The sequence below is a fragment of the Crotalus tigris genome, unplaced genomic scaffold (assembly GCF_016545835.1).
Source record: "Crotalus tigris isolate CLP2741 ecotype Arizona unplaced genomic scaffold, ASM1654583v1 scf7180000024167.7108832, whole genome shotgun sequence".
NCBI lineage: Eukaryota > Metazoa > Chordata > Lepidosauria > Squamata > Viperidae > Crotalus > Crotalus tigris.
The window spans coordinates 1,895,679-1,920,977 of record NW_024100417.1 but is presented as its reverse complement, the minus strand read 5'-3'; the positions used below and the strand labels follow the sequence as shown (position 1 = coordinate 1,920,977).

The 25,299-nt window shown below is 38.1% G+C and overlaps 1 protein-coding gene across 5 annotated transcripts in view; it reads left to right on the top strand.

Annotated features, from left to right (window-relative positions):
• INAVA (innate immunity activator) overlaps positions 1-25,299 on the top strand; it is a 79,426-nt gene that overhangs the window by 42,354 nt on the left and 11,773 nt on the right. For 2 of the 5 annotated variants that reach the window (XM_039323190.1, XM_039323189.1), the window contains 4 exons: positions 14,020-14,142; positions 16,187-16,311; positions 17,475-17,594; positions 22,823-23,051. In XM_039323190.1, the coding sequence (XP_039179124.1) occupies positions 14,082-14,142; positions 16,187-16,311; positions 17,475-17,594; positions 22,823-23,051 (535 nt within the window). In that variant the 5' untranslated portion in view covers positions 14,020-14,081. Of the gene's footprint in view, positions 1-3,154; positions 3,440-14,016; positions 14,143-16,186; positions 16,312-17,474; positions 17,595-22,822; positions 23,052-25,299 lie in introns of those variants that run through there. The other 3 variants (XM_039323188.1, XM_039323191.1, XM_039323192.1) reach the window with 3 other exon arrangements.

Below are 25,299 nucleotides of genomic sequence, written 5' to 3'. Positions count from 1 at the left end.
CCGGCTCAAGGTTGACTCAGCCTTCCATCCTTCCGGGGTAGGTAAAATGAGGACCCAGATTGTTGGGGGCAATGTAAATATATATATATATATATATATATATATATATATATATATATATATATATACATACATACATACATACATACATACATACATACATACATACATTGCTTACTGGTGTACACCGCTTAGAGAGTGCTTGCACTTAAAGCGGTATATAAGTCTCATAAATAAATAAACAAACAAATAAACAAATAAATAAATAAATGTTAAAACTGAAGAACAACAAAAGATGCAGAAACACTGCAGATTTTTCTTATTCCAGGCAGGTTCAGCTGGAACAAATAGTCCTTTTATATTCCTTCCAGGATCCAATTTGGGTGGGTAGAACTTTACCTGAGGATATTTCACTAAGAAACATCAGTTATCAGTCAGTTTAGTGATTTCCCATACAGGATAGCTGCTGGCAATCCCACCACCTCCTAACTGGTTTGCATCAGTGACTGAAATGTAGGATACTAAAGAACTTAAGCTGCAGTATTTCTTAGGTTTTTTTTTAAAGGATAAAATAGCAAACACATGCTGCTGTAATTGTTTCAAATATTTATTATTTGACTTGATTTATGGCCCTCCTTTATTAATTTATAAGTAACTCAAGGTGGCAAACACACATAATACTCCTTCCTCCCCCTGTTTCCCCCAATAACAACCCTGTGAAGTTGGTTGGGCTGAGAAAGAGTGACTGGATCAAAATCACCTGGCTGGCTTTCATGCCTAAGCCAGGACTAGAACACATGGTCTCCTGACTAGCACTTTAACCACCACACCAAGCTGGCTCTTTATTTGTATTGTTAATATTCTCGTTTATGCTGTTTCCAGTGGAAATAGAAGAAAGAAACAGTAAAAAGAACCATAAAGAACCCCTCTCTCCCCCCCCCCCGGATTTTCTAAGTTTCTATAATGATACTTATTGGACCAAGTAAAACTGTATCAATATAGTATTTCTGTATTTTAGTAGTAGTATTTTAATCCATAGTATTTTAACCCATGATCTTTAATTAAAAATCTGAGGGACTACTTATCTACATATGGGTTTATACACAAGGGCCTATTGGAAATGAGGGTATTTTAAAAAAAGTATCACTGTATGCAGGCAATCCTTGATTTATGACCACAACTGAACCTGGAATTTTGGATACAAATTGGGGTGGCTTTTAAGTGCGTTGCAGTGTGATTCTACATGACTTATTGGTCAATTTTACAATTGTTATTAAGTGAACCTGATAGTCATGAAGTGAATCCAATATGGCTGTCTTTTGCGGTTTTCTGTGGAAAATGGCAAAAGGCATCACAAATTGTGGTCACATGATAGTGAGACAATGGGCAACTGGTTATAAATGCAAGCCAGTTGCTCAGTGCTTGAAATGCGTTCATGTGAAAGGGGCGGTGCGATGCTTTATGATAGTTGAAAGTGCTTTAGAGGCTGTAAAGCAGACTTTCTGAGCCCATTGTAACTTTGAACAGTCATTAAACAGCCAGTCATTAAGTGAGGACTATCTGTACACTCATAATTAAGCCCATCTATGGATAAGCCAAACCTGATTTTTTAAAATGCATTTTGGTACCTAGAATTTAAAATGCATTTTGGTACCTATATCTGTACAGTATCTATACAGTACACACACATACACATACATATACATATATGATTCACTGGAATGTAATCATATATTTTTACTTTTAATTAAAGGGAAACAAATGTTGGATTTGTTTATCCCTAACAGCTATTTTCTAGAATGTTGTCAAATGCTCTGTGTGGCCCTCAGCCTGGATGAAGCTATTGTATTGTTTAATGATCATGCTTGGAGACAGTTTTTCTATCCTGTGACACAAATGCTGATAGTGGCAGACTCAAGGGATGCCAAATGGATGGATTTATCTTTCTGTGACAGGATTTGTCCCTCTTTCCTCCCCAGCCTGGTGCCTTCTAGGTGAATTGGGCATTCTGTATGTTTTATCTTCAGAAAGTTGAAGCAAAGGCAGTATTGCTTTGAGTCATTACTATCTGCAAGGCCACAGAGCTTAGATAACAGTAGCCACCCACATGAAAACTAGTTCATCTTGTATGTTTATTGCAGGGCATGAATTAAAGGTGATTATATGCCTGACTTTAGCCCCACACCTTTATCTCTGTAATGGCAAATATTTTGAATGCATGAAACGGCTAACCTGCTTTTGAATTAATGTTTTTCTTTCATTCCCAACTGGACCTGTGTACATTAGGTTACTATATCATCCCTCATCAGTAAATATTTTAAGTGCCGCTTTTCTTCCACTGTGGTATATAGAGAAGTGATAATTGAAAGAAGACAAGGCTCCCACCTCTGTTAGTTCTCTATTTGAGAAAAATTGTGATTTAAACATTAATAACAGATACACTTTGCACTTTAATATCATACTTTTAAAAATACTCGAATTGCACATTTTTGTTTACAAACCACCTGGATAAACTTCTGATTTCATGAGTGGCTTATAAAAGTTAAAACACTACAATACTTAAAGTGCTCCTTCAATTCATTTGCCAACTGTTACTTTTATAGGAAAAGCAGCTTTAAAATGCAATGCTCCTTGATGCTTCCATTATTCAGTGCTCTTTTAAGTTTTAAGTTTCTTTTTAGAGAAACTCATCTGGAACTCTGTGGGGCTAAAAATTATTTGTGAGCAAAGGGTTAAACACTTCCCCCCTCTGTTTTTCTACTACAGTACAGCAGACCACCTCTTAAAGCTGTTTTCTTCTTCTTTTTTATCAATTAGTTGTCTCATTGTATTATGTTTTTGAGCCCAACATGTATTCTATTGAAAACAGCATTAGGAAAAACAATCTTCGCATTGATTGGATTACAGAACTATAGGAATAGTCTGGTAGTATTTACATGCTAATGAAGTCTTTTTGCTGATCACCAGAGAAAGTGCTCAAAGCGTGTTTCTCTGGCAAGTAAGTTACAAAGGCAGAAAATATATTTTCATGCATGTGGACTTAGAACTGACTGCAGTAGGTTATTGCAGCTTTCCCTGCTTATTCAGGACTGGGGGATTCCTTGCTAACTTTTGCAAGAGATGTTTAATCTAGTCCCTCCCTTCTGGTGTTATGTGTCAGCTTGTGCTTTTGTGCCTGGAAGGATTTGGCTCCACTGATTCTCTTGTGCTGAAAAGGTATTGCTCACCTGCCCTGCTTCTCTGACTCAAGTCAAAACAAGTCACACAGTTTTTTTGGCACAACCAGAGTGAGGCAGTGCTGGGAAGAGAGAAGGAAGGGATTGGAAATGTGAACAAAAACTGCATGCAGTTGCAGTGACTTGGATATTAGGTGTAAACCTCCCTGATTTTCCTCTCAGTAACAAGTACCTGGAAACAAAACCCCCAAAGCCCCTTTAAGGTAAGACTGCTTTTTCATTCCAAAAGGGTGGTAGGAGGGCTGGCACTTGCTAGAAAACAGCATTTTGATTTTATTCAATATATGACTTTCCAGTTTGTTTAAAAATCTTCAAATGATAAGTGGAAATCCACCGAAACCCATTAATTGCAATGATGAGTCAATATTTGGGTTTTAAATTTAAAAGAACGGGAACTTTGATTAAATCAATTATACTAATCTTCTGTATATGGATATTTTCATATATTATTGAGATTCTACATAGAAATTAGCAACAATTATAGAAAAGTCTACATACAGATTGCTCTGTAAGCCTTACAAGTCTTTTTGCTCTGGTCAGTGACAGCTTCAACACCTGCATAATTATATTTAATTGTGTAAATTACTTGAAATTTTTTACACAGATGATAACATGTAACGTGGACTCTAGACCCAGGAAAGTATTCTGTAGTTCCTTCAATTCATTTTTGTGTCTGGAGGACAGGGCAAAAAGAGAAGGCTATGAGATGGACAAACTTTCTCAATGGAGCCAAGACAGAAAAAGGAAAATTCAAAATTGTTCTTTATATTTAATGCCAATATCTTGGATTTTTGGATCGGAGGGAACATTCTAGGGTCACAAGCAGAATTGTTTGGATGTAGCAAGATGAACAAGAATCTTTGCCTTTATATAGCCAGCAACTGTGATTAAGAAATGTATTGGGAATTAAATCTGCATTGCTCAATAGCAAATAAAGGTCAGGGAAATCTGATGGCTTTATCAGTAGGACATAGCAATAGCATAGGTATAGAAATTGATAAATCTGAACTATTTCATCATGCAGCTTCTGACTAGTTAGCTTTCCTCATCATAGACTTGGGCTGTGTTATCAAAGTTCTATAATAATGCATGATGCTAATTAACCAAATAATTGGCATCAGCATATGGCCAACTCAGCAACCTTCATATTTTTTTAAGCTAATTTGTGACCTGTCAGTGAAGACATCAAGTCTCCCTGTTCCCTGGTCATGTTTTAGTGCTTCTTTCTGATTTCTCAATACTGGCTTACTAGCTATGGCTGCATCCAGTTCCCAGGTTGTGACAGACTGGTTCCTAAGTCTGTCTTTAAATAAAATTTGTAGGTAAATCAGAATGGTTATTTAGCGTTAATCAAATGTTTGTCTTAGTATATATTATATATTATAGTTTTCATAAGTATATATTATAAGTTATAGTTTCACATGCTCCATTATTTTCACTTTATCCTTTAAAATTGTTCCAACTGTTGACCCACCGTAGCCTAATAATTTTCTAATGATTGATGCTGTTTCATATCCTTCTGATTACTTTGTTATTTTCACTTTATTTTCAATCATGATTAGTTTTCCTTTTCTTTGATGCATCCCCAATGCTTGCATTGGATCTACATCTTGGAGGCATGATTACCAGAGTAAATAAGAGAAAAATGTAAGCCAAATATGAAGTTGCATAGTCAATGCAGCGTTAACAATAGTGTGATCTGACTTAAACTGGCAAAAATCCTTCCTCCTGCTGATTGAAGCCATGTAGTGTTTTCATGTGAGCATCATAAAGTGTGTGTTATTATAAAACATTGTATTTAACTCAAATGTTTAATATGGTAGGCTTTATGACAATCTGTTTGAAAATACAAGTTGTCCATAAGTCAGACATTCTTATGCTAGGGATTGCCTATATCAGTGGTTCTCAACCTTTTTAATGCTGCAACCCCCAACCGGTCGTAAGTCGAGGACTACTCAACCGGTCGTAAGTCAAGGACTACTCAACTGGTGCAGCACCGTTTGCAGAACGGGAGTTTTGGCGGGCTCAGCAGGGCAGAGACAGCCTGAACAATTCCTATTGGCTTTTGAAAGCCAATAGAATTAGACTCTATTCAAGAGAGTCTATTCTATTGGCTTTCAAAAGCCAATAGAATAAAAAGGAGTAGCACAGCTAAGGAAAAGGGGAAAAAAATGGCGGACTGCGTTGTTTGGCGACCCCCGTGAAATGGTCGTTTGACCCCAAATGGGGTCCCGATTCACAGGTTGAGAACCACTGGCCTATATCATGTTAATGCCATATCATGCAGTGAGATCTGATTGTCATCCTGCATTATAGAACAGGGCAAGTTGGAAATAGGGTTTTATTTTAATTGTGGGACTTGTAGGATGAGCGCTCTGCCTTCAGAGGAAGAAAGGGAAATCAGCAAGACATCATTAAGATAATAGGAGGGTTTCATCCAGCTACTGGAAGGGACCTTATTGCTGTCAAAAGTATCACCATCCATTTGACTCCAATAGCAAAATATAGGGTCACATGATCCTAGTTCAAAAGGAGTGCAACCTATATTTGTTAGGGCGGGAAGTTCCACAGGTAATTTCAGAAGGAATTGTGCATTGCCCTGGTTATATCAAAGTTAAGGAACTTTATATTCTTTCAGCTAAATACACTTTTTCATCCTACATATGCATCCTATTTTCATCCTACATATGCATCCTATTTAACTCTATGTTAAATATAGAATAACACAGGAAAGATATTTGTTGGGAGAACATTGAAGGAGCTTCCAGGGTGTCCACCCTTTGTTTCATGAAGCAGAAACAGATGATCAAGCTTCACAGGGTGTGAGAAAAGCTGTGAGGCTGCTGGGGGAAATCTGGGATAATAATTGCAAGATTTTAATCTCTTAATGGTTCAATTAGTCAATTAAAATAGGACAGTTAATTAAAAAAATAATTCAACCAGCAGGCAACCCTGTTTTTACTTTGGTGGTTAGCTGACAAAAGAAAGGAGCTCACTCAGCACACTCTTTTAGAACTGCTTGGAGGGGGTGTTCAAATATCCACTGGTGGGGCAAGAGTGGGTGCTGTGCTGACTCACAGTCTGGGATCTGGTGCCCAGAGGACACTTCCAGATGATTATTTAATTACTGTGCAATAAATATGCAGTGGCTAATCTGGTGGGGGTCCAGAAGAAATGAGGAAGAGGCGGGCACAGTTTTTTTGAAACAGAACTTTTCAGAAATATTGTAGCAGGTAGGCCATGTGTTTGAACTTGTATTTAGGGATTTTTTTCACCTAGTATTTCTATTTCTGTGTTCTGTTGGCTAGTTTAGTGATGTTCTCAATGTTACTTGGATAACTGCGTTCCACATTATAATTATAGACTACTTTATATGTATTTTATTTTCTAAAAAAAATACTTGTCTAAAATATTTACTTAGAATTTCTCTCTACTGTCTAGTCTAGAAATCCTGCACTGTTAATTTTCTGTTAAATTTGCCATCACAAGTTATTTTGCTTAGTTTTAGGTTATACTTCCCCCCCCCCCCTTCAGCCCTGAAGGGCATGGATGGTGAACAGGCTGCCTCCTTGAAACTCTTCTCCAAACTCTTTTCCTCAAAAGACTGTGCTTAAATTTTGGAGGAAAATAGAGTATTTTAATACAACCCATTAGCTCCCTTTCTTAGGGGAGCTAATTCTTCTCCTTAGTAGTTGAACAGAACACTTCTATAACCTTTCAACAGGTAACTGATCAGAATGGCTGTTCAGATAAGGTTGGTGCTATCAGCCTGGAATTTATATATTATTTATATGGCTGCCCAACTCACATATAGTAATTTGGGGTGGGTTATAGAATTAAAAATCCAAAATCTAAGTTTTAGTTTGATACTGATTTGTTTGCCTGTTTGTTTACGTATTTTCTGCAGCATTGAGCCTGAAAAGCCCTGAGTGTATGTGTGAACCAGTCAGTCAGAGAACTGTTTGGCTTGAGACACAACCTGAAGCAAGATTTTGCTTTGTCAGTCTTGAGGGCTAAAAATACAAAGTGGTGATAGTTTTACTGCTGTCTGGTTTCCATCCATGTACAGGAAATTTGGCTCCATTTCTTGGTTCTTAATTAGATATTTCTGCGCAGTCAAAGCCCATGAAAGTGCAGAAATACAATGCAGGGATTTAAAGGCTGATTCAGACAACCACTAATTGTTAACTGGCTGAAATTTTGGCATGTACTAAACCAGTTGGGTGCATGTATATATGGGTGGGAGGGAATGCCTCATGGGATTATCTGCATAATTCTGATATTCATATCCATATTCTGTTTGCCTAAGAATAAGTGAAGGGGGTAACTCCTGTTCTATTTATGGTTGCATATAAAAACTGCCATTAGAACTTTAATAGCCTTCCCCCTATTTTTTAAAAAGAATTTCAAAGAGGTATCAGTTTAAAGTAAATAGAAAAATAACATGAAAGGAGGTATTTGTTTCTTTTCTCCCCATCATTTCTCTACTCAAGATCTGCCTTCTTAAATAGCCCTTCATAAAGGCTGTCCCTTATAAATATAAGGTGGAAACCTTGGAGGAGACCCACTTCACAAAATTGGGGACAGAGAAAACTGCTTCCCACTATTTTGTTTTCACTATCTATGCCTGAATTAGCTTTTTAACATTCAGAATGTATTGGAATTGGGCAGCTAATAAATTCAAACAAACAGAATAATCGTCTTTTAGACCTCTAATAGATGCATTGATATGTATAGGCTGGATTCGTACAATATCCATAACTATTTACTGGATTAAGCCATTTGTAAATTTGTGCAATACCTTGAGGTACTAAAATTACTGTGTGAATGCAGCCACGAGGACTTTCACTAATTTGATTGTGCTATGCTACGCCAGCTGTTGTGGTTGCAGTGTTCGCAATGTTTTGATATCTAGCTATGAAACATATTCTTTTAATTTATCCTAAACTCAATGAGCACTGAATCCTAGCTCTTTATGGCAGTGTTAAAATATAGTGAAGGCTAATGGATGGATTATAACTCACTATGCTCAGAAGTTAAATAAAAACTGGGCTCTTTGCCCAGGGAAACTCTTAATTCTTTGTAGAAAACCTTTATCTTGTTCTGACTGGATACCTGTAGCAAATTTCTTTTTGACTAACAAACAGGCAGGTGATTTGAAGTAATCCAGAAATCATGTATTTGTTTCCTGCAGAAGACATTTTTTTACCATCACATAGGTAAGCTGGGAGGGGGTTGCTCTTTGTTTATAGCCATGAAGAAAACACAGTTAAAAATAAAAGATGAAATATCTCAGAATTCCAACAAGATTTGTTAAATTGATTCAAGTACTTATCATACAGCACATATTCCCCACCTCTTCTTTAATCATGAGATATGATTGTATAATGAGATCAGCAGGGACTAGATTGCATGAGGTACAGGAGGAGAACTAAAAATAGAGTAAAGGCAAGGAATATTTGGGTAAGAGTGGGGCATTGAAAGGCAGAAGGGCAAGGAAGGGTGGTGGAGGAAATGTACTTACATAAACTTCATAGCGTCTCTGCTTAGTTTTGTAATCAAATGGAATAACTTCCCTAAGGACTTTGTGAAACCCTAGTTGTTCAGTGTTTTAAGTCAGGTAGATCTCTTTGTTTTGTGTATATTGTCAGTATATATGTTTTAACACGAAGATTATCAAGGGAAATAATCAAGTATGGGTACAACTTTTGTAAATAAATGGCAAACAATGTTTGTTTTGGAATATTGGCATACAGAGAGAAAAGAAGTAGAAAAGATTATATTTATTTGAAGTCTTTGTCTGATTAAATATTTAGAAGATTAGAGTGGGCTGGTTACTTTTTTTTGGCCAGGATGGATGCTGTGCCCATTTAATAGAAGTCATCTTCTGTTGTTAGGTTATTTTCATTGATCTACAAAAGTTGCATCTATATCTTAATATGGAGACAGGTTTTGTTTGTCTACTTGTGGGTTCAAGTTCAGTTGCTTGAAGGTGCAAAAATACAACATTCTCAATACGGCTCAACCAGAATGCAAAATTCATCATCCAAAAGCAGCCTTTGAGGGTCTGTTGCAAGTTATGGTTTTGATTAGCAAGCCCAGCTAATCATTAAAGTTTTCAATTAATTAAGTTAGCAAGGTTTAGCTTTTTTTTTCTTTCCTGCCACATAGGGCAAAGTGTATATCTTTTATATCTATTGCCAAGCAGCAGGTTTAGAGAAGGGGAGTGGCAAGTGGTATATAGAAATCATTCTTCCTGCTCCGGTGTTGTTAAGAAGGGGCTTAGCTCTGCTTTGCACTGTTTTGAAAAAGGCTATTTTAAAACTGCACTTTGAATGGAATGATTTCTATTGTTATGCGTAGGCATGTATGGATTCTACTTGTCTGTTCATTTTAAATTATTGAAAGCTTGTAGCTGTATGGCATAAGTATATCTTAGAACTAAAAAGCATACATGCATCCATTTCGTAGCTTCATAATCAAATTGAAAAATGTGCCTTCATCTTGTTTAATATCTTTACCCCTAAAAAGCTAAAATTGGTTCTAGATTCAGTCTTTTCTAAAATGCTTCTTAGCTTGGTTACACTTCAAAATGTGTGCGGTATGTGCCTTGAAGGGACAGAATGATATGACTTGTTCATCCCGTCTCAGAAAATATACTGAGATTATTCTTCTCCCTCTGTTGATCTTGCAATTTATTCTACCTCTTAATATCTGACCACATTTTGTCCTTCATCCAAGTTTGCCTTTCATCTACTATATTTGGTAGAATGCCTCTTTTGCTTTTAAAAAAGTCCTGGTTTAGTTTTTGGCATCTCCAGAAAGGCTAAAAATCTAGAAAGTCATTGTTAGCACATTAAAATCTCTCTTCAACTTGGACTCCCTCCAAAACTATAGATCTCAATGTCCAAAATTCCTAGATATCATACTTACTACTGAGAAATTTACAGATACAAATTTAGAGGGTTCTCAGACTGGGGGAGAGAAGTTTACATTATTAATAATATCATCCAACTGGGATAAAGGTCTGATCTAAGGTATTTTTTACATATCTCGTTCTTGCAATGTGTGCTTATTATAAATGTTCTGAAACACCAAAAAGACCCTTTTACTAAATAGAGTTGAGGGTCTGGGTGTTCATATTTGAAAACTGGAAAGACAGACATGGGATATCCTATAGTTTTGAGGGAGACACTGAAAGGGAAAACTGTAATAAAAATAGTTAAGTTAAATCTTTCTCCGTAATCTGTTCCTCATTCTATTGAAGTAGTAGGATCTTCTTTAATTAATCAGCTAGTTCCAAATTGACTTGATAAATATGAAGACAAGTTCTCCAGAAACGGCATTCCTGCTGTATAGTTCTTAAATTTTCTGCACTGTATTTCTGTTTGCATGAATCAGGATCATAGTCAATATGTGCTGTTTCACATATTGTACTGGTAAATGGACAAGACATAACTTACTGCTTAAAATTTAGCTGTGATTAGTTGGTCTGTACACTTATCAAATCTTTGTGCTTGTGTAAATTGAATCTCAATAAGAACAGGTTGCTCTTGAATCTGAAAGCTCCTGGCTAAATTCACAGCATTATATAAAGACTTTAAGAAAGATGTTATATGAATTCTGAGACGTTTGATTGTACATTGTAAAGCATGGACATCCATTCACTAGTTATGTGGTTCTCATACAAATCTGCTGTCTCTCTATGATGAATTTTTCGTATATAATGTTTTTACTTTGGTTTGTAGGGGGAAAAGGGTTGTATGATGGTCAAAAAGAATGTTTTTCTGGATGTTGCAATCTGCAAGATCCTAAAAGATGTACACTAAATAAAATAGATCTTTACCTATGGGTCTACATAATAGTAGTCTCCAGCCTGAAATGCTGGAACTGCAAGTACCAAAATTGCTATGCTGCCTGCCAGTTTGAGGAAGGCTTCTGCGCATAGTTTTCTATATGAGAGACCACTGAACTCTCCATAAATCTTAAACTTGTATATTTTCTCATTGGTACAAGATTCCAAAACTACAATGGCTTTTGCCATGGACTTGCTAATTTGTTAGATAGCTATCAGGTAAAAAGACAGATAGGCAAACTGGAGTAGTGCAGCCTACAGCAGATAGGGCAAAATTGAACTACTAGTAGATGGATTGCAGGCTGGTAATTTGGAAACAACTGAGAAATGTTTTCTTGTGACAAGTTATCAGATCCAGGAAGCCAGCACTCTTGAAAGTACCATTAATTGAACCATTGAGCTGATTCTTTTATTTACTGATCGTAAGAGCAGAAGCGTGGTCAGTTTGTACTTTAATTTAAGAGTAATTTAACTTTTACTCATATAAAGGATGTTAATGTCTGATCCAAAACAGAAAGCCTGATACACATTATAATTGTGGGAATTATATTGTTCTGGAGAAGATGTACTATGGCTGCGTGGTTGTCTATTTCAATTTATGAATGGGATTGTTTGTTATGGGAGGCAGTGGAACAGGCTGCTGCCCACACAGCCTCCTATGCCTGTTTGGAGTGAGCAATAATCTGTACAGGTCTAAGCAACATCACCTTAGGTCATACAGCTCAGTAACAGCTGTGAACCTTGTCCTTCCACCTCCTGTTATTTTTTTTTTCCTCAGGAGACTGGCAGTCCTGTGATAAGCTCCAGACAGAAACTCAGAGTGACTTTCAGATTGACTCATCCAGTAAGGGTGGGGAAGTGCTGTGCAAACAAGTGTGGTTGCAAAGAGGAAGGCTTGGAGTCACCCTGGCTGCTGGGAAAGCAATAAAAAATGATCCCTACCATATAATACCCCAGTTTTGAATGGCCCATCTGGGCATCTGGACTGAAGTTTCATGGTCACATCTTCCAAAGCTGGAATTTGTTTGCTTAGCACTTCCTGCCAACCTTATGGCATAGCTTCTATAGATTTACTTTTTGCTGGGGGGGGGGGGAGCAGGAGTGGAATGATTGGGCATATGGCATCATCACAAAATTAGAGAGAACATGTAAGGGAGATAAGAATTCTCTCTCTCCAGCAAGTTTCTTTCTCTCTCTTTTCCCTCCCTCCCTCCCTCCCTCCCTCCATCTCTCTGTCTCTTTTTCTCTCCCTCTCTCATTGTCTTTTTCCCCACAATTTTCTCCAGATTGGAAATGTGTTTTCTGGTTTGGTTTAGCTATTAACAGCGAGTGGAACCTAAAGGCCAGGAGACTTGGGTTATATATCAGTCCTGATTTGATTCTCGCTCTGTTCCGAACTAACTTAGAGGCATCTATGTTAGCCTTCCTCTTCCTACAGTTTTTGGATAATAATACTGAATTATTGTATGTATAGTATCACTATACAATGTTAAATTATTATTGTTAATTCTAGTTAAGGTTCTATGCAATCTTAGTGACAAGGTAATTTAAATTTGTATTCTATGTGAATTGGATTATTTAAATTTTCATCTGAGATTAATGATTATCCCTTTTATATCCCTTCACATTTAACAGGTTTACAGAAAGCAACTTCTCTTTATGTTAAGATGGTAGCCCTCCAGATGTTTTTAAATATAAGCTGCTAGGAGCCTCATTCATTCTAATAAGTTCTAATGGCCTGTGGGAGTTGTAGTTCAGCAATAATTAGAAGTCCAAAAGCCTTTTTATTTTATTGTGAGGTTATGTGCTAGATTACCGTAAATGCCGGCGTATAAGACGACCCCTGTCTTTATAGCCGGGCCGCATTCCTAGAACGTCGTCTTATACGCTGGAAACTACCAGTATTTCCGGCGTATAAGACGACTCGGCGTATAAGATGACCCCCGTGTTTGGCGCCGATTTCAGTGCTTGCGGAAGTCGCCTTATACGCCGGCATTTACGGTACAGTGTTTCTCAACCTTGACAATTTTAAGGCACGTGGACTTCAACTCCCAGAATTCCACAGCCAGCAGTGCTGGCTGTGGAATTCTGGGAGTTGAAGTCCACGTGCCTTAAAATTGTCAAGGTTGAGAAACACTGTGCTAGATCAAACATAATTCAGTTTCCTTACATGATTTAGCATAGAACAGCCTTGGCAATCTGACATTTGATAGTATCAGCAACACAACCTATGATAGTCCCAGTGAAATATCTCAAAGATGCTTTTCCAAAAGGTAACTGGACTTCCTTGTTTTTTTTTTCCTTGAAAACTTCCTTTCCTTGTACTAAAGAAACATAAGGCATCATACAGCATTCATGCAAAAAGAATCCACATAGTTTAGGTTTCTAGTGAAAACCAAGAAAGTCCAGTTACCTTTTGGAAACATACCTTTGGGACATCCATATCCTGGATGATTGAGAATCTGCATAGACATTGTCGCAATCAAATGATTTCTTCTTACTGAATAGAAAATTTGGAAGGTGGGAAGCAGGAATGGAATGTGAGTCTTGGGTAGTGGTATGCTGAAGCTGGCTCATATTGGCTTATTGGAGTCAATTGTTGATTTTTTTGGAAACTTTGTGAGCCAGTTGAAAGCAGAGTTCAGCCCTGATGCCTAGTGAGGACCCTGTTAGTTGATAAATATTTAACACCTGGCAGCAACAGTGGAGCCAGATGTTAAATATTTATCAGCACATTATTGGCCTTGGGTCCACATAGGAGCCCTAAGTAGAAACTTTGCAAGATAGAGGCCTCTAGGTAACCAAGTTCTGACAGCAAGTTCCACAGTCAGTGGAAGGCCCCCATCCAGCCCTTTCTTTTAGCATTGTTCTTGCTCACTTTGTGTTTGTACAAAGCATATCTCAGTCATGCCCTTTTTGTATTAGCAGAAGACATTACAGCATTTTCCAGGTGTGACCATACTGTCTCTCTTCACAACCTGGGTTTGGCCATGAAAAGTAAGAATAAGGATGAGACCAGCGATACAGACAGTGGCATCATAATCCAGTCCGGTAAGTGACTAATGGGGAAGTTTCTTCTTGGAAAAATGCAGACATCTCCTGGATGCTTTCTTATGTCAACAAGTTTAAGCAACAATATATACTCTGCTGGGGTCTTTCTTCTGTGGCTTGCTGTAGACAGAGGTTTGCTTAGGCTAGACTCTGTTGATGTTGCTAACACTCATTTGTTGCAATTGACACAAAATACAGTTGTGCACAGAATTCCACACCTTATTAGTCATGGCTGGCCCAGCAGTCAGAGTTTATCAGTGTGGCTTTATCTCAGATGGGTTACGATGTTGCACAAGATATAGTCTTTACATTGAAGTGATGAAGGGCAATTTTGCAAAATAAGAATTGATCTTGGACAGGAACCAGAGCCAGGAGCTGGTGACAACAACAGTTGTATCAGATTTGAGGAATGATAGGACAGGGTGGAGCCTTCTGTTTGGCCTGATGCTTGCCACTCATCTTACAGTATAACTTATTACCACTGCAAAGCTTTTCAGTTGCCTTGAAATACAGGCCAGCTATTACATTGAAGTATTAATCCTTTCTTTTTCTGACCAAGCAGACTTTTGAGAAGCTATTTTATTAGAAATCTAAGCATGAAATATGTGACATTCTTTTTGCATGAATGTTGTGTGATGCCTTGTACTTCTTTAGTTATTTCTAAACTTGTTGAATTGCTAAAAAGCTCTGAGCTACATACTTTTGTAGCAAAACAAATAATAATCTAACCACACATCAGCTAAGGCAACGCATATACAATTAAATGCTTCCTTGGATAGGAAAGTGGTACATATCCAGTGCTGTGCGCTGATTCATGGTTTATTGAATAAATTACAGGAGCTGAGTGTATATATCCCACTAAATCAAAACAAAGCAGGCTATTTTACAATCTGGCAAGATTCATAAGCCCAGCCTTTGATGTAACTCTGGTCTAGAGCCTTTCTCCATACAGGCAATATATGTATAAGAATTTATAGAGAGTCAGGCCCACTAATTCTTCTTTTTCTCAGGATGGTTTACTCACTCTCACGAATTACTATAGCATCCTTAATAACACAAGGTAGCACTAAGAAAGAGCTGATGTGGATTATTCCAATGAAGATATAGTCTAATTGCCAACAAGACATCTTCTGTTGTGGTCTGGACAGGGTGCAAGCCTGGATTTTCCTTTTAGCCTCTTGAATAAAGGCAGTATTAAGAAGTACAAGCATAATGAAGAAGTATTTTCTTTACTTTGGAAGCTCTTGAGACTGCAAAAAGCTCAGTTGTGGCACACCTAGCTGGATTTTTTATTTTGGAAAGAAAAGCTAGTTCCATGTGCACTTGGAAAATTGATTTTGAAATAAATAAATTAGGGAAGTCATCATACAACCTCTGCTTCCTCAGCAAATTCCCAGGAGCTTATTACCATATACAGTTCGCACATCTGAATAAGAATTGCTCTTTCTTCAGTGCCATCAAATTTAGACCATGCTGACAGAATCTTACCCTGCCCTATGTTATGAATCGTGTACATGGAGAGATTGTCAGTGCCCTGTTTGATTAAAACCTGTATGGGCTGATATCATATGCTTGAAAGGAGTCAGAGAGCTGATCCCATGGAAGAAATTCTGTGTAGGCTTTAAAAATCAATGCCGGATATTTCTTCTTCAATCCATGGGCAGAGCAATAAATAAATGTGCTTTCTTTGCTAATAAGGTAACATTTACAGATGTTGGCCTTAGGCCTTGTATTTATCTTGTCTATAACAACCTTGACCTGCCCATTGTCTATGAAGTGGAGCTACTCAATCCTTGCTGTTGGACACATTCCATGCCTTATCTGATGAGGTTCAGAAAAGCTCTTTTGATGTTAAACAGAATTTTGTGATAACAATGTTATTGGTCTTTGAAGATGCATTTACAACCCCTGCCTGTGCTTAAAGAAGCTGCCAAAGGCCATCTTTGTCTGACTGATCAAATATTATCAAAATTCATCCCATCCGAGCTTTCTTTTCTGACAAATCAATCTATACTTGTTTTTTGTTTTTTTTTAATTCTTTCAGGACCTGATAGCCCCATGGCTGCAATGAAGGATTTGACACAAGCCATGAGGAAGCAGCAAAAGGCCCTTGAGGAACGTCTGGAAGCCTGTTTACAGGAACTACGAAGATTATGCTTGCGTGAAGCTGTAAGGAGCCAAAAGAGTTGTAGAACTGTTAACCATATTAGGGATTTGTAAGGTGCATTACTGCAGGAAAGAAAGCATGTCTGGAAGGGTTGGGATTCCACTGTCCAAAGAAATGAGAAGAGCTTTCTATAGAGATTGAATGATACCTAGGCTAAGTGTGAAGATAGTGAAAGAGTAAAATGGATCTCACAAACACTTGGTCTGTGATAGAAGCTCATGCATCATTTAAGAAGTAGCTTGGTAAAGCAACTCAAGTCTTTTAATTAAATCTACAATTCTCCTTTCAAGTTTCTTAATAAACCTGATTGTGCAGCTGTTAGTCGATATGTGAATATGAAAATTTCTACCAAACAAAATCCATCCCATCAAGCCATTGTTATCTTCTCTGACAATGTCTAAACATAAATACAGAAAGTTACTAAGTTAATATCAAACTTGTTTCCAGTTAGGTCCCTATTGGGAGTCTCCCCCAGAACATTCTATTGTCTCTAGGATCTACTTCTTCCCTTGAATCAGTTCATTGACTGTCTTCCTGTTTCTTTGTTTGACTAATCACCAACTTATAAAAAGCCCCTTAAAATAATTAGTTTAGAAATTATCTTGCAATGAATTCAATCCTGGGTATTTCCCCAAGCATTCAATTTTTGGTCGTTCTCTCTGCCTGAAATTAACTGAAGGCTATTTAGAAAATAAGAAAAAGCCAAAAGCTAACTGCATACCAAGCCCATTAAAATGAACGTCAACTTATTTATCTCCTTTTATTGATATTTTCAGGCTCGTTACTGAATGCAAATTCAAAAAAGTTAAATAAAATATACTATGGTGGTGTGCTAAATAAATAGATTAGATACTGCCTGTTCCCCTTTGGCAATCAGCTTTAGCGGCAATCTTGGCTAAATTGCTACTTCAGGCAGCAGAAGAAATAGCATTCTGTTTCCAGGTCAAGGTATGCAGTGCCCAAGGCCTATTAAATTGTTGTGGCACCAGAAGCAGAAAAAATCACAAAAATATTTCCCCTCCTATCTGGCAGGAGAAATATATTAATAAATCAGTTAATGACAAATATGCTGCTCTTTCATGATACTCAGTTCAGCTGCTTTACATTGCCTAACCTTAAGGCTCTCCTTGACTTGTGCTGCTTCTACGTTTTTTTTTCTGGGCAGGAATTGACAGGAATGCTGTCTTCAGAATATCCTCTGAAACCAGGAGAGAAGCCCCCGAAGGTCCGCCGTCGAATTGGTGCTGCTTTCAAACTGGACCAAAAGGCTATTCTTTCAGGAGCAGTAAGGCACCTTGCTCACAACCTTTTGGGGTTTAGAGAGTGTGGATGAGCACAAACATTTGAGTTACCCAGAAGGTTGTGTTGCCTGAATCAGCATGTAAATATAAATGGATTCCAGGAGGGAAAAAAACAACAAGTGAATTGCAGTTCAGTCATGGACACAATTAGTTTGGTTAGGAAAGAGGTTCTGGGAATCCCTGCTTGATATTCTGGCCTCCAAAGGTCCCTGAACAGGATTACCAGATCAGCATCTAATTTTGCTTGCTCTTGTAGTTAATAGCAGTAGTCATGGGAACTTCTGCTGCTAAGGCTGTTTGGAATAGAGTGGAAGAAGAGTAGCTTTGCAATGCTGGTGATCTTGGCTGAATACAAGTCTGGCATCTCTATTTTCTTAACCCTGCTCTGTAAGGACCTCCTGTTACTTCTTAACCTTTATCGGGCCATCAGCAAAGATCGGGCCAATGTTCTGAAACTTAAAACATTTCTATAGGTTCAGCCATAAAGCAAAAAAAAAAAAAAAAGCTCTTCAATTATATAAAAGTAGCACTAAGGCTGAGAAAAGACATTTCTTCCTCCTAGTTAGCTTGATCATTTTGTACCTGCTATTCTTTTCATAGGTGCTTCAGTGTAGAAGGATCCCAACACAGTCAGTCAAAATCCAATATACAGCATTTCCAACTTTCCCGCTCCAGTAGGAGTAAGTTGGGTAAATAAAAAAAAGACAGGATTAACTTCAGATTCCAAATGGAAGATACCTAGTAGCCAACCTATATAGAGGCATGGTTTCTTTCATGCATAAAGCTCAGTCTCCCTTTGAAACCTAGTTCAGCCAATCTAGGAAACCTTTTTCTCTGTGGAAAAAGCTTGCATGGGATTTTTACAAATTATGGATTCCCAATTTAAAAAAAGTGTCTGAAAGTGGTTCCCAGTAGAAAGTGAAGGGTAGATAAGGGATCTGGAAGCCTCGGGTTTCCTTCCTATCAAACATGTAGGATGCAGTGTCTCTTTTGCAAATAGTGTTTCTCCTGCCTGTGTCCTATGTTCAATTTTACTAATTAATTTAGGGGATTAGCCATTTTGGATCTAATTCTCACTAACAGAGATGAAATGATAGACGGTGTTGAAGCCATAGGAACCCTGGGAGGAAGTGATCATGCAATATTAGAATTCAACATTATAGAAGCACAACCAATAGAACACAGTCAAACTAGAGTCTTGGACTTCAAGAGAGCTAATTTCAATAAACTTAGAGAGGGCTTGGGAAGGATTCCATGGATGAGAATCCTCAAGGGGAAAACAACTCAAGAAGCTTGGGAAATTTTGAAAAATGAGATAATAAAAGCACAGTCTAGCACAATACCAACAAAGAGGAAAAATAACAGCTCTCAAAAGAAACCAGCATGGCTGCATAAAGAACTCTCTGACAAATTGAAAGATAAAAAGGACAAGTATAGAAAGTGGAAAGAGGGGAACATAACTAAGTCAGAATATCAGCAAATAGCCCGAGCCTGCAAAGATGAAGTGAAGAAAGCCAAGGCTCAAAATGAACTAAGGCTTGCGACCAAAGTCAAAAATAACAAAAAAAGCTTCTTTCAACATGTAAAAAACAAGAAAAAAGTGAAGGAAATGATTGGTCCATTAGTGGGTGGAAGTGGCAAGAAGGTGACAAGCAACAGGGAGAAAGCAGAACTATTTAACTCATTTTTTGCATCTGTCTTTACACAAAGGGAAAAAACAGACCAACCTATCAAAAATAGTGCCATAAAAAACAAAACAGAAACACAAGTTAAGATAGGCAAGAAAATGGTTAGGGAGCACCTGTCCAGCCTAGATGAGTTCAAATCGCCAGGACCAGATGGATTACACCCCAGAGTTCTCAAGGAACTGGCAGATGTGATATCAGAGCCACTGAACTATATTTTTCAAAGATCCTGGAACACAGGGGAACTACCAGAGGACTGGAAAAGAGCTGATGTAGTTCCCATCCTCAAAAAAGGAAAAAAAATGGATCCAGGAAATTACAGACCTATCAGCCTGACCTCAATACCTGGGAAGATCCTGGAAAAGATAATCAAACAACGAATCAACGAACACCTAGAGGCAAACAAAGTCATTACTAAAAGCCAACATGGGTTTGTCAAAAATAGATCATGCCAGACAAATCTTATTGCATTCTTTGACCAAGTGACAAAATTAGTGGATCAGAGGAATGCTGTGGACATAATTTACTTGGACTTCAGTAAGGCATTTGATAAAGTAGATCACAACCTACTACTTGACAAGATAGAAAAATGTGGGGTAGACAGAACCACCACCAGATGGATCCGTAGCTGGCTGACGGCCGTACTCAGCGAGTGGTCCTCAATGGAACTGCATCTATATGGAGGGAAGTGTGTAGTGGGGTGCCCCAGGGCTCTGTTCTGGGCCCAGTACTCTTCAACATCTTCATCAACGATTTGGATGAAGGGATAGATGGGGAACTCATCAAATTTGCAGATGACACCAAGCTGGCAGGAATAGCCAACACTCCAGAAGACAGGCTTCAGATACAGAAGGATCTGGACAGACTTGAACACTGGGCACTAACTAACAAAATGAAATTCAATGGTGAAAAAAGCAAGGTTCTACATTTAGGCAAGAAAAACCAAATGCACAAGTACAGCATAGGTGGCACCATGCTCAATAGTAGTAACTGTGAGAGGGACCTCGGAGTCCTAGTAGACAATCAGTTAAATATGAGCCAGCAGTGTGCTGCAGCTGCCAAAAAGGCCAACACAGTGCTAGGCTGCATTAACAGAGGGATAGAATCAAGATCACGCGAAGTATTAATACCACTCTTCAATGCCTTGGTAAGGCCACACTTGGAATACTGCATCCAGTTTTGGTCACCACGATGTAAAAAAGATGTTGAGACTCTAGAAAGAGTACAGAGAAGAGCAACAAAGATGATTAGGGGACTGGAGGCTAAAACATATAAGGAACGGTTGCTGGAATTGGGTATGTCTAGTTTAACGAAGAGAAGGACAAGGGGGGACATGATAGCAGTATTCCAATATCTCAGGGGCTGCCATAAAGAAGAGGGAATTAAGCTATTTTCCAAAGCACCTGAAGGCAGGACAAGAAGCAACGGGTGGAAACTAATCAAGGAGAGAAGCAACCTAGAACTAAGGAGAAACTTCCTGACAGTGAGAACAATTAATCAGTGGAACAGCTTGCCTCCAGAAGCAGTAAATGCTCCAACACTGGAAGTTTTTAAGAAGAGACTGGACAGCCATTTGTCCGAAATGGTGTAGGGTTTCCTGCCCGAGCAGGGGGTTGGACTAGATGACCTCCAAGGTCCCTTCCAACTTTACTATTATTATTATTATAATCTAAATAAGGATGGCATGTGGTGTGCTGTTTGTTCTCTCTATAAGTTCCCCTCAATGGGAGGCAGACAGTGTGGTGCTAAATAAAATTGTTCTTTTGGAAGCCCCTTGCTTCTCTTTGTCTCACACGCAGAGTCCAGACATGCACTTGTATATTCACACACTATTCCAATCTTTTTCCCTCTTAACCTCCAGCTCAATGAAATATTGCATACTACTTTGTGTTTCCTCCTCAACTATTAGGAACCTGTTATACTGGAAGCAGGACATATCTGCTTAGTCTGTAAATAGTTTTAATTCATCCGGTTTGCTAGTTCAGCAGGAGGCTGGGAATTTTGCCTTAGACATCAGTCCAGTGGAATAGACAAAAGAGCACACCCTTTTAACTGTCGATTACTTAAATCCGAAATAATCACCACCTAAATCTTTAAATTGGATTAGCATCCCTACACTGCTTGTAAGATGCCCCGAAAGAGCTGAAAATCATTCTTTGTGATTAGTGTTTAATTATTCTAGCTGAAAAGTGGCAGGAAGATTACATTTAGTGAGGGATGTATCTGGTAACTTGTGCAATATTGTCTTGGCCCATCATTTTCCATAACTCTAGCAACATGATGTACCATCGCCTGCTTTTTATGCCAAGCATGACCTTCCCCTGTTTGTTTTTCCTTGTTTATTGAATGTTTAATATAAAAAGAAAATTGTTAGGAAAATTGATTTGAAACATAGCGTATTTTGCACACTAAGTCTCAGCATAATTACTTGAATCATGAAAATCTTTCAAGGGCAATAAGCCCTGAGATTCTAGTTGGATCATGAAGGGAGATGCTATTTCCAGAAGAATTAACTTCAGCCCAAATCCAATTAATTACCTTTTTTTAATGCACCCCTATGCCTGAAGAAGCTTCCTTTTGTTGTCTCCATCAACATGTAGATTTTCTCACACTAAAATGCTCACTGCATATGTATACACTTATGTGCACATATGCGTATAGTATACACACGGGAATTGTGGAATCTTTTCTGCAACTGAAGACAGGGAAGATCTATTTTTCAGCAGGCTACAGTTGCCTAGCAGATCCAACATGGATCTAATTGGGAGTTCTTTTATTAGTTTGTGAGCCATTTGGACTGTTATTACTTACATTCCACAGATTTTTATGACATGTTGCCTGGAACATGTCATAAACATCATTCATCGAGCAAATCTAACATACAATCCTTTTGTGCCAGATATTTTTTTTCTATGTGGAGCAATACATTATGCTTTAGAACAGGGATTCTCAACACTGGCAATTTTCAGATGTGTGACTTCAACTCCCAGAACTTCCAAGGTAGCATGCTGAACATAGACATTTGAAAATTGTTAAAACATTGATTTCCCTTCTTTTTTCCTTTTTATCTGTTTTCCCCATCCCAGACAAAAGCATCTAGCCTGAAATAATCATCAAACAACTGTTATTTCTCTTACACAGCAAAGATTTTGTTGCATGACCAGTGTCAGAACTAATTCAGGCCAATTTTTGTTGCACAAACCTTACAAAACGTGGCTGACATTGGCTTCTATGGAAACCCCCAGATCAGTTTACAGTGACGAAGTGTATCGCTAGAAATCATTCAAAACATAACTAGCTAAAAAGGATGTATCATAGTTAATTACCAAGATGTCCACAAAAGGAGTCTTCGGAGCAGAGAATAGGGTGATGATGTCAGATCTGTGCTGACTTCTTCAAGGAGTGACTCTAAGTTCTGATACTTTATATCCTCCTCTATTCTCTTTAAAAGGCCAGTCATACCACCCTTGCTAAGAACACTCAGAAAAGACAGATTTTGGAATATAGTCTCCCTTCCTTTTCTCCAGGATCCGCTGAGCACATTAGAGAGAGATCTGGCTCTGCAGCTGCAGATTGCTGAAGCTGCTCGATGTCTTTCCAAGGAAGAAAATCTTGCCAAGCAGGTTCGAAAACGCCGGAAAAGTGCTGTTTTGAAAGAGGAAAAGAAACTGAAGGAGTTGGAGCAAGCGCTCAGTGAATATCGCCTGGCATCCAAACAGTCCACCCTGCTGAAGACCATTGCTCCAGCCTTAGAAGGTAAGTGGAATCAATCTGGAGCATGGTGTTATCTAATTCAGTACAATCTCTGAAATTCATTTTTGTAATTTCCGCAGCCCCATCCAGCTGCACCACTGAATTTTTAATTCCTGCCACTTTGAAGCATGAAGTATATAAAAGCCAAGCATAAACTTAGTACAGTCCTCAAGGAAGTAAAACAACTGTAACCCCGCAACCAAATCCTCCTTGGCCCTGGTGTGTTAAAAGTTGTGGTTGTTTTGCATTATTTTTCCTAGGGACCATTAAGGACAGCCTACAGCTGGGCCACCCTTCTGTAATTTATACCAATAGATTGAATGACTTTGAAATACTTCTTAGATGGCTTGGAAAGCAAAGTTGTAAGTACATATTTTGGCAAGCAAGCCTGTTTGTCTGCAAAAAGAAGGCCTGAAAAGTTAAAGATATGATGGTAATAATAATAATACACTCTTACCAAGGACAGGCTAATCAGTTTATTCTGTATAGCCACTACAGAGAGTAAAATTAAAGCCCCTTTTGACTGAAGACCTAAAAACCGGGAGGGTAGAGACAGACACAAGCCTCACAAAACTTTAAGGACTAATATTTTTTGTTAAAATAGATTTGTTTCTCTTTAGGCTGCCACAAGATTCTTTGTTATTATGAGGAAGTAGGTTTTGAAATTAGAAAGATTGTCAGGAAATGAGACAGAGGTTAGGATTAAGTACTTGTCCCTGTAAATCATAAGAAACAGGTTAAATGAACTTTTGACAGGCACGGCTTGAGTGGAATTCATCCCAGTTCAAAGCAGGAAGCTGACCTTTTATGGCTTCTTCCTGCTGTGATAAGATACCAAGGGAAATTTTCTGTAAGTGGTTGCCAAAGAGAACTCAAGAAAAAAAAAAAAAAAAACAGGGAGAGGCAGCTGGAGGAGGAAGCATGTAGAAGCCTGCGGTGAATGATTGATGCAAAGCTTTGTAGTATCAGATTTAACCCTTAATCAGTCACCTAGCTTAGCTTCCCAAGCTGCCTCCTCTAGCTGTGCTGGGACTACAGAATTCCCAGCAACATGGCGAATAGAGACATTCCCTAGGAATTCTGAAAACTGTAGTGGAAACATGCCTGCAAGGCCCTGGGTAGTAGAAGGTTCACTGATTCTTTTTTAGTCCCTGTCACTTACTTGACAGTGAGAACAATTAATCAGTGTGACAGCTTGCCTTCAGAATTTGTTCCATCATTGGAGGTTTTCAGGAAGAGATTGGACAAGCCATTTGTCTAAAATGGTATAGGGTCTCCTACTTGAACAGACAGTTGGACTAGAAGACCACCAAGGTCCCTTCCAACTTTTTTATTTTGTTATTTTTACAAAAAAAAGTGCAATCCTGTGAACATTGAAATGAGACGTAAGCTGTATTGAACTCAGTCAGACTTACTTGCACATAGAATGAACATATTTTGGACTTCAATATTAGGCTCAATCCTTGCTAATTCCTTTCTTCCCTCCCAGTAATTGGCTTTAGCATTTACTAGTTCAGATATACTACTATGAAAATAGCTATATTGAAAAAGACTTCACTGGGGTAACTGGATGGCTTCTTATACACCCACTTCATTGCTTTTTGCCCAAGAATCCCACGTGGTAAATATTTGTAGATGAGAGCTTAGTGTTTTCATTTATATCTTGTACTATTTGTTTAGGGTATCTGGAACATAAAAAGGCAGCTTATTTTTTTAAAAAAGAACACTGAATATTGTCTATGCAACTGTTAGAAACTCTCAGGGTTTCTAATGGGGTTCTTTCCCAGCAGTATCTAGAGTTGATCAGGTTTGAACCTATACACAAAAGCACTCTTTGTTTAATAGAAGGACAATACTTTGTGTAGATTGTGCAGAGATATTGTTGACTGAATGAGATCATCTCTTCAGAGTCCACCTTGGCTGGACCATAAAAGGCAACTAGTGGTTATTAGCATCTACCTGTTGTTTCAGAGTGAAGCTCTTTGAAATGAATCATCTTAAGGACATTTCTCTCTGAACTGGATTATTACCCTCATGTCTCATCCACATGACATCTAAAGAGTAAAAGAAATTTTGAGCTATTAATTCCTAATTTAATATTTTGACTGTATGGAAAAATGCTGCCTGAAATGCAAATCCAAATCCTTTAGATTAGCATTAATTCGTTGTACCATGGACTGTTTCTTTGAGGAGGCTAGTTTAGTGTACATGAATGCTTTACCTTGAATGATGTGGTTTGGGTTATTGGAGT